Source organism: Pongo pygmaeus, chromosome 11 (genome assembly GCF_028885625.2).
Source record: "Pongo pygmaeus isolate AG05252 chromosome 11, NHGRI_mPonPyg2-v2.0_pri, whole genome shotgun sequence".
NCBI classification, from domain to species: domain Eukaryota; kingdom Metazoa; phylum Chordata; class Mammalia; order Primates; family Hominidae; genus Pongo; species Pongo pygmaeus.
In genome coordinates, this window is record NC_072384.2 from 134,407,543 (window position 1) to 134,417,103 (window position 9,561).

Consider the following 9,561-nt stretch of genomic DNA (forward strand, 5'->3'; position numbering starts at 1 on the left):
GAAGTTTTCTTTTTTTGTTGTATCTCTGCCTGGTTTTGGTATCAGCATGATGCTGACCTCATAGAATGAGTTAGGGAGGTGTCCTTCCTTTTCAATGGTTTGGAATAGTTTCAGAAGAAATGGTATAAGCTCCTCTTTGTATTTCTTTTTCTTTTTTTTTGAGACAGGGTCTTGCTCTGTCGCCAGGCTGGAGTGCAATGGCATGATCTCAGCTCACTGCAACCTCCACCTCCCAGGTTCAAGCGATTCTCCTGCCTCAGCCTTTCGAGTAGCTGGGACTATAGGCATGCGCCACCACACCCAGCTAATTTTTGTATTTTTAGTAGAGATAGGGTTTCACCATGTTGGCCAGGATGGTCTCGATCTCTTGACCTTGTGATTCGCCCGCCTCAGCCTCCCAAAGTGCTGGGATTACAGGCGTGAGCCACCGCGCCCGACCACCTCTTTGTATTTCTTGTAGAATTCAGCCTGTATAGCCAAGACAATTCTAAGCAAAAAGAACAAAGCTGGAGGCATCACCCTACTGGACTTCAAACTATACTATAAGGCTACAGTAACCAAAACAGCATGGTACTGGTGCAAAAACAGACACATAGACCAGTGGAACAGAATAGAGAACTTAGAAATAAGATTGCACATCTACAGCCAACTGATCTTGGACAAACCTGACAAAAACAAGCAATGGGGAAAGGATTCCATATTTTAAAAATAGTGCTGGGAGAAATGGCTATCCATTTGCAGAAAACTGAAACTGGACCCCTTTCTCACACATTATGCAAAAATTAACTCAAGATGGATTAAAGACTTAAATGTAAAACTCAAAACTATAAAAACACTAGAAGAAAATCTTAGGCAATACCATTTAGGTCATGGGCATGGACAAACATTTCATGATAAAATCACCAAAAGCAATTGCAACAAAAGCAAAAATTGACAATTGGTATCTAATTAAACTAAGGAGCTTCTGCACAGCAAAAGAGACTATCATCAGAGTGAACAGGCAACCTACAGAGTTGGAGAAAATCTTTGCAATTTATCCATTCAAAAAAGGTCTAATATCCAGAATCTACAAGGAACTCAAACAAATTTACAAGAAAAAAACAAACAATCCTATTAGAAAGTGGGCAAAGGACATGAACAGACCCTTCTCAAAGAAGACACTCATGCAGCCAATAAACATATGAAAAAAAGCTAAATATCACTGATCATTAGGTAAATGCAAATCAAAACCACAATGAGATACCCTATCATGCCAGTCAGAATGGCCATTATTAAAAAGTCAAGAAACAACAGATGCTGGCAAGGTTGCAGAGAAATAGGAATGCTTTTACATGGTCGGTGGGAATGTAAATTAGTTCAACCATTGTGGAAGACGGTGCGGCAACTCCTCAAAGACCTAGAACCAAAAATACCATTTGACCCAGCAATCCCATTACTGGGCATATACCCAAAGGAATATAAACCATTCTATTACAAAGATACATGCACGTGTATGTTCATTGCAGCACTATTCACAATAACAAAGACATGGAATCAACCCAAATGCCCATCAATGATACACTGGATAAAGAAAATGTGGTACACGTATACCATGGAATACTATGCATCCGTAAAAAGGAATGAGATCATGTCCTTTGCAGGGTCATGGATGAAGCTGGAAGTCATTATCCTCAGCAAACTAATGCAGGAAAAGAAAACCAAACACCCCATGTTCTCACTTATAAGTAGGAGCTGAACAATGAGATCACATGGACACAGGGAGGGGACCAACACACACTGGGGCCTGTTGGGGGTGGGGTGGGGGAAGAGAGAGTATTAGGAAAAATAGCTAATGCATGCTGGGCTTAATAGCTCGGTGATGGGTCGATAGGTGCAGCAAACCACTATGACACATGTCTACCTATGTAACAAGCTTGCACTTCCTGCACAAGTACCCCAGAACTAAAAAATTAAAAAAAAAGAAAAAAATTAGGTTCAGCTTTTAAGAAGCAAGCTATTTAAATTCTTCAAATTCGATAAGGGTGGATTATAAATGATTTTTTTTTAATGCTTGCTGACAATAGTGTGGGGGCTTTACTCTTCAGGAATTTTCCCTGAAGAGCATTTAAAATAGGTTGTGCTAGTTGTATTCACTGCTCTACCTGGCCCTGAATAGGTGCTCAGTATATGTTTAAAATGAACGGAAGTGCTGTAGGAAGCTCCTGTGATTGCTGATGCTGGTGTCTGGGACAGGCTGGAGGTGGACTGAGGTGGAGACAAAACATTTAGAAGCTTAGAGCAACTGCGCCTAACGGGGGTTTAAGGAACTAGATGTGGGAACAGTCAATAGATGCTCACTTCTCCTGTCCCTGGACTCACCAATTTGGTGTTTAATTTTCTTTTCAGGCCTCTTTCAAACATACTCAGGTGCTTGCATGCACACATGTACACACATGTGCACACACGCATGTACACACACGCATACCAGTGAGGTTTTGGCACTTGGAGTACTAGGCCAATAGTAATTCTCCTGAAAGTGAAATTCATGTTTTTTGTGCCTTTCTGTTCAGATGCAGGTGGGCGTGGCTCTTGCATTTGGCAGTGGCTGTTATGTTACCTGAAAAAATAAATGACAAATTAATATATATATATATGTAACAATTATCTAGCATTCCCCCCATATTTCCTTATTAAATTCCCACACAGACCCTGAGGCAGGTACTAGCATCACCCCCTTTTTATAGAGAGGAAACGGAGGCTCTCAGAGCCCCTCCCCTCCTGTCCACAGAGCCACCAATCTGCATTACCTCTCCTCCCACGTCCCACCTTGCTGCTGAGAAATGAACCTGCCCTGGGGATAATTGCCCAATGTTCTCCCTTCCAGTTCATGAGCGACCCAGTTCTGTACCAGGAGAAGCTGCTGAAGCCGGCAGTGTTGCTGCTGGAGAAGGGTGCTGACCAGGAGGAAGACGAGGCCCTGCGGGTGCTGTCCCTGCGTGCCCTCGGCAACATGGCCCTGGGCGCCCCCAAGAAGGTACTGTGCCCAGCCCTGGGCCCAGGTCCCGGGAGCTGAGGGTGCAGGCCGGGTGCCCCAGTCAGCCTGGGAGGGAGGGTGCAGGCTGAGGGCTGCCCATGCCCCTCCAGGTGAAGCAGTACCGGAAGGTCTTGCTGGAGAAGTGCCTGGGCCCCCTGAGGGAGCCCGTGAGCACCAGCGTGACTGCCGAGGGCATGGAGGCCCTGACCAAGATCCTGGCTGAGCTCCGAGAAGGGGATGTGGGGTCCTCTTTCGACGCCATGTCTGAGCAGTGCAGGATCTTCTTCGACAACGTGAGTCTGACGAGAGCCCTCTGAGCTTGCTCAGTGAAGGAGTGGGCACTTCTCAGACCCTAAGGAAGAGATGGGGTCTAGAGCAGAAAGAGCTGAGGCTCCTGCTGGGTGCCAGTGTAGCGACTGGCTGATCACAGGATCTTGTGAAATAAAAGGTATTCTTCTAAGTTCCAGAGAATCAGTGCTGTCAAGTGACAGCTCCTGGGCCTCTGCAGCCCTGCTAGGAGGGAAGGGTCTCCCCCTTTTATTCCTTGCACCTACAAATACCCCCAGGGCACCTGTGTCACCCTGGGCCTCTGCTAGGCAGGGCTGTGCACTCAGATCCCGCACAAGCCCTCACCCAGGGAAGAGGCGGGCACAAAGACCAGAGCAATGCCCAGCCCCTTGAGGGCTACGTGATCCCTGCCGAAGGAGAGACTACACCCTGACAGAATGATCCAGAAGTCTCTGCAGGGGCCAAGGCATTGGGTGTTCCTTGGAGAATGGCTGGGGTTTTGCTGGGCTTCCTGCTGCCTGCATGTCAGCCTGTGTCCATCCCGGCCGCAGGAGAGCGAGCTGCTGCGTCTGAAAGCCTTCATCCTCTTTGGAAAGCTGGCAAGGGTGGTCGGGATGTCCAAGAAGCATTTCTTCAAAGGAGAGGTGAAGAAGGCCTGGATCCCCCTCATGCTGCACTCCCAGGACCCCTGCTCCAATGCAGCCCAAGTAAGACACATGCTGGGCTTTGTGTCCCGGTCTGGGGCCCGCTGTCCCCCAAGGCTGCACTCCCAGGACCCCTGCTCCAATGCAGCCCAAGTAAGACACATGCTGGGCTTTGTGTCCCGGTCTGGGGCCCACTGTCCCCCAAGGAAACAGGTCCTTGGGTCTGCTGGCTTGGTGAGCTGCAAGCTTTTCTCCGCCTCAGTCGGTTTTCTCTGAGATCCCAGAGGCCACAGCCTGCTCCCTGCTGCCCTCCATCCCTCACACAGGCTGAGGAGAGAGGCCATCCGAGATGACCTGCAAAGCCACCTCACTGAGCAGTCTCAGCCCCGTGTCGGGGGACATGGCGTGGTGGCTGCCTATAGCCCTCCTCTGCCCACAGCCTTTCTTCTAGCAGATTCTGTAACTGGCAGGTCACTTTTGAGTATTAGGACTCAAAATACCCCAAAGTGGTCCTGTCCACTGCCTGCTCCCTGTGGGGCAGGCCCGTGTTGGGATGGCAGCGGGCCTGGTTTCTCCCTCTCCACGGCCCAGCTCCTCTGTTGCTTTGGGGCGGGAGGAGAGGGAGAGACAGATTTGTGAGTAAATGAGTGCTCTCATTTGAGCTGCTGCCTCTCAGGCTAACCCTGGCTGGTTGGGGACCTCAGGCTCCTCACTCCCTGCATGGCCCACGACCTGGACCACCCTCTTCTCTCTCTAGTCTCTTCTTACGGACTTGGGGGGTGGGGTCAGGAAGTGGGGAGGTTCTGCCCCCGCCTAGTAAGCCTTGGGATGCAGCTGGCCCCACATGAAAGAAATGCAATGGCCATTTTCAGCAGGTGCCTTGGACCCCAGCTCTGGGGTCACAGGACAAGTCCCATCACTGTGAGGGCAGCAGTTTCCAGGTGGGGTGGAGTGGGTGGCCCGGGTAGCCCAGGTGGCCCTTACAGGCAGTGAGGGGTATTGAGATGCACGCTCCCTAGACCTGGGCTTTGCACTCACCACCCCAGCTTCCGGGCTCTGCCACATCCCTCTGCCACACCATCCCTGGCCACCCTGGGCACAAGGTGTCACTGCCCAGAGGCTCCTTTTCCTTGCCAGTCCTCACCACCCTCTGTCTTCAGCCCACACTGTTCTTCCATGTTTTATCGACAACTGTCCAGTGGGGTGGCGGGGGGGCTTCAGGGAAGGCACCAGGGTGCACCCAGCAAGGGTGACCGAGAGTGAGGAAAGGGCTACCGAGGCGGAAGCATTTTGTCTTCCTGCCCTGCCGTCTCCAGAAGCTGTGGCCAGCAGGCTTGGTCACAAGGCAGATGCTGGTGGACTGGGCCTGGGAGGTGAGGACACGTGCCCAGTCTTGCCTGCTTAAGCCAGGCTCCCACCTCTGATCCCATGGAGGGCTGGGTGCCAGGCAGGGCTGCTGAGGGCACAAAGGCGCTGGCTGAGGGGGCGGGTGGGGCTGCATCTGCCCCCAAGGGGCTTTTTATAAATGCACATGCAGCCATGTTCAAGCTGGCAGGGGCTCAGGCCCCAGGTGGCCTCCCAGGAGCCACCAGCTCTGCCTTTCTTTGGCTTGGTGAGGCTTTTCTGGGGCTGCCCTCTGGCTTCCTGCCAGCCTCATCCCTCCGGGGAACCACCTGGCCTGGCTGATGGCTCTGCTGCCGTCCTGTGTCCCTGCAGGCCTGTATGGCTACCATGTTTCAGTGTGTGCACTTCTGGGGCTGGAAGTCCCTGGAGCATCCCTCAGGGCCAAGTGATACCACTACTGATGACAAGATGACCGTTTTCCAGACGACCATGTGCTCCATCCTGGTGAGGAAGCCAAAGGGGGAAACAGCCCGTCTCAGGTGGCCACACGCTGGCTTGGAGCTGGGGGGTCGAGATTGCCACAGCTTTCTTGGGGCCCTATGTTTACCTTCCACACATGCAATGTCGAGACCGGCACTGGGCAGCAGAAATAGAAGGCAAGCCATGTGCCTATTTCAGCTGTCTGATGTTTCTTTTAGTAGGCACATCCAGAAAAGTGCAGAGGTGAAACTAATTTTAATATATTTTATTTCACTCAAATAACTAAAACATGATCATTTCAACATGTAATCAGTATAAAAACCATTATTGTGATATTTTATAATTTTTTTGGGTACCATCTTAAAACCCAGGGGGCACTTTACCTTAATTCAGACCAGCCACACTTGTGCTTCAGGGTTACACGTGGCTTGTGGCTACCATGTTGGACAGCACAGGTTCTCTGGTCAGATGGGATATGAAAAATGTAACAGGTGGCCAATGGTCCTTCACTTGCCAGCTGCTCATCTGCTGTGTGATGCTGGGATGGGCGCTTGCCCTCTCTGATGCATCTTGGTGATGGGAACACTCTTTGTGAATGACAGCCCATTGTCAGGGTCTCATCCTCCAAAGCTGTGTGTATCACTTACTTTTTGCAGACTCAGAAAAAGCCGGCTGTTCTCTACAGCTTCTTGCTAGAAACAATGGCCTACGTTAAAAACAACTTGTCAAGAATCAGAATCGCTGCTTGCAACTTGGCAGGTGAGCAGACGTCTCCTGACTCAAGATAGACTTTGAAGGCCCTCTGGTCCACCCTGGGACTCAGGGGTGGATCATGGGTGGGGGGCATGTGGCAGAGCTGGGACCAGAGCTCAGGTCTAAGCCCTGCACTGTGCTTTCTATCCCGTTTTGATTTTGGCTTCCTCCTTGCCAACGTGGGCTCAACAAAATCTTTCATCAATGTTCTCATAACATAAAGCAAGTAAACCACAGAACGACTTGCCTGCTGACCTAATACTCGCGTGATGAGCATTTCTTTGGCTATCGTTTTAGGAATTATTATGAAGCAGATGTCTACACATTATCTGAAAAAGCTAGACTTCCCAGCATTACGGAATTGTGAGTAGTGGAGAGTGTTAGATGTTGAGTCCACGACTCACCAACTCACTGGGGGAGCTTAGAGAAACTACTTCAAGGGAAGAGCCAGAGGACCCTTTGCTGTGGGCTTTTGGGGGGTGGGAGTGCAACCAGGGCAGAGAGAGATGCACCTGGGGAGGCCTTTCCAGGACAACAGCTATTGATGAGTGGAGTCTCTTTCATTCCGTGGGCTATTTCTCCCATTCATAGCTTCTTATGAAATGCTTTTGCCCTGATGCTGCTATCAGGTTCTGTGGGTGATTTCTGTCCCTGTTAGGGTGGTCACTGAAGCCCTGAGAGCTGCAATGTGTGTTGAAACAGCTCCACCTGCAGTCTTCTGCTTTCCCACACAGGAGCTTCCCCGTCTGCCCTTGCCCACCTTCCGCAGCCCTCGCCTGCCATCACTGCCCAGGGCATGCAGCATGTGGTCCTGCCTGGGCAGGGCCTGAACCTTTCCTCTTTGTGTTCCATCTCAGCCCTCCAGGAACTACAGCTGGACCCGGATCCCGGGGTCAGGCGGGCAGCCCTGGAGACGCTCACAGTCTTGGATAGCTGTAGTCAGCACAGGCTTCTGGCTTCACCCCAAGGAATGTCCTAGGTGGTCCAAACATAAGACGTAAACTGTCTTCTTAGTGCCAAATGCAAGCCCTTTTTAATTTAGTTTGTAAGAAGTTTAGTTTGTAGGAAAAACACTATTGTAAAATAACTAGTATCCTTTTCTTCCCTTCCGTTGAAATAAACCTCCATTGTCATTGGAGTACAGACTTGTGACTGTAAGGTGGTGATAGCCCAGAACCAAGACAATGAAGCAAAGGGAACTTTGGCCTTAATGAGCCACTCCATTTCCGATTTCCCCCCAAGTACGTTTGTCTGACAGCCCCTTGGCCCAAAGAGTTGGAAACTAGCTTTGTGTCTTCACTCCTAGTTCATCCACACACATGCTGACAGTGTGCCTAAGGCCAGGCACTGTGCCAAGCAGTGAGGGGAGGCCTAGAGTGTCCCGTCTGTCTCCAGGGACTCTTCTTTTTTTTTTTTTTTGAGACAGAGTCTTGCCCTGTCGCCCAGGCTGGAGTGTAGTGGCGCAACCTCGGCTCATTGCAACCTTTGCCTCCTGGGTTCAAGCGATTCTCCTGCCTCAGCCTCCCGAGTAGCTGGGATTACAGGTGCGCACCACCACGCCTGGCTAATTTTTGTATTTTTAGTAGAGATGGGGTTTCACCATGTTTGCCAGGCTGGTCTCAAACTCCTGACCTCGTGATCCGCCCACCTTGGCCTTCCAAAGTGTTGGGATTACAGGCATGAACCACCGTGCCAGGCCAGGACCCTTCTTAAAGGGAAAGGCACCTAACCACAACACACATCAGGAGGACTGCAGCCAGGGTGGAAGTGCTACAGCAGCACAGGAGGGTGGGTGTCCAAGTCTGGAGACAATCCAGAAAGGCTGCGTGGAGGAAGTGACATTTATTTCAGGCCCTTCCCTTTGAGGCTTAAAGTTACCAAAGTAAGTTTGGACTGTTGGAACTGGAGCCCAGTGAGGCCTAGAACAGAATTTGGCTGCTGGTCAAAAAGGAGAAATTAGCCCCATGTCTAAGAACATGTAGGGGAAGAGAGGGGCAGTGTGGGGAAGGCTTTTGCTATGCTCAGGCCATCAGAATAGTCTAGGTGTTCCCAGAGCAGGTAAACCAGGACTTCCAAACTGTTCCCAGTACAACTGCCGAAGGAATTCACCATCCGGGGTCCCATCAACAGGAGAGAGCCGCTATGCTGTCCAAAAACCAACCCATGCTAAAGCCTTCTCTGGAATAGTGGTTTTGTGTCTCCCGTGGAGCGAATGGTGAATTGATTTCCTGCCAAGTGATGAAGAGTATTGCTGCTAAACAAGCTTGAACACCACTGATGCAGTGGGGAGAGTGCACCATTCAATACAGTACAAGGAGGCAGCTGTACATCTGTACAATTGGCTCTCCCTCCATGCCTGTGCAGAAACATTTCCAGATGGTTTACAGACCTAAATGGAGAGAGTGAAACTTAAGACAGTATAGTATTTTTTTATCCTCAGAGTATGGTAGTTTTTCTTTTAAAAGTAACAGCGGAAGCCAGAAAAAGGAGGAAGTTATCTGCCCTAGTATGTTTAGCGTTGCTAAAACAGAATACCCAAGGCTGGGTAATTTATACAGAAAAGATTGGTTTAGCTCCCAATTCTGGTGGCTGGGAAGTCCAAGAGCATGGCGTTGGCATCCGCTCGGCTTCTGGTGAGGGCCTTGTGCTATCTGGAGACACAGCGGAAAAGCAGAAAGGTGAGTGGGCAGGTGCAAAGGCAACCCGCTCTCGCAGAGAGTGAGAACTCACTCCTTCAAGAGGGCATTCATCTGTTCATGGGGTGTCCACTCCCATGACCCAAAAACCTGCCACTAGGCCCCACCCCCTAACAGTTACATGTGCAATTAAATTTCAAGACAAATGGCATCCAAACCATAGCATTGTGTTAAAATGTAACTTCCATACAATAAAATAACACAAAGTTAAATGACAAATGATAGATAGAAGTTAAAAACTGGATTGTTTCATATCATTGGATCCAGAATACATCCAAATCAGGAAAACAGAGGCAAATATAAAACCAGTGTCCTGAGGACATTTAAAAAACCAGGACTCCCA

General features: G+C 50.0%; 1 protein-coding gene across 1 annotated transcript in view; it reads left to right on the plus strand.

The window, feature by feature from the left end:
- Positions 1–7,659, plus strand: part of MROH2A (maestro heat like repeat family member 2A) — a 59,002-nt gene extending 51,343 nt beyond the window's left edge. Inside the window, 7 exon segments of the mRNA XM_054479036.1 lie at positions 2,864–3,013; positions 3,124–3,306; positions 3,853–4,008; positions 5,662–5,793; positions 6,426–6,528; positions 6,820–6,885; positions 7,380–7,659. Of these exon segments, the coding sequence (XP_054335011.1) occupies positions 2,864–3,013; positions 3,124–3,306; positions 3,853–4,008; positions 5,662–5,793; positions 6,426–6,528; positions 6,820–6,885; positions 7,380–7,501 (912 nt within the window). The 3' untranslated portion in view covers positions 7,502–7,659.
- The last annotated feature ends 1,902 nt before the right edge of the window (positions 7,660–9,561 follow it).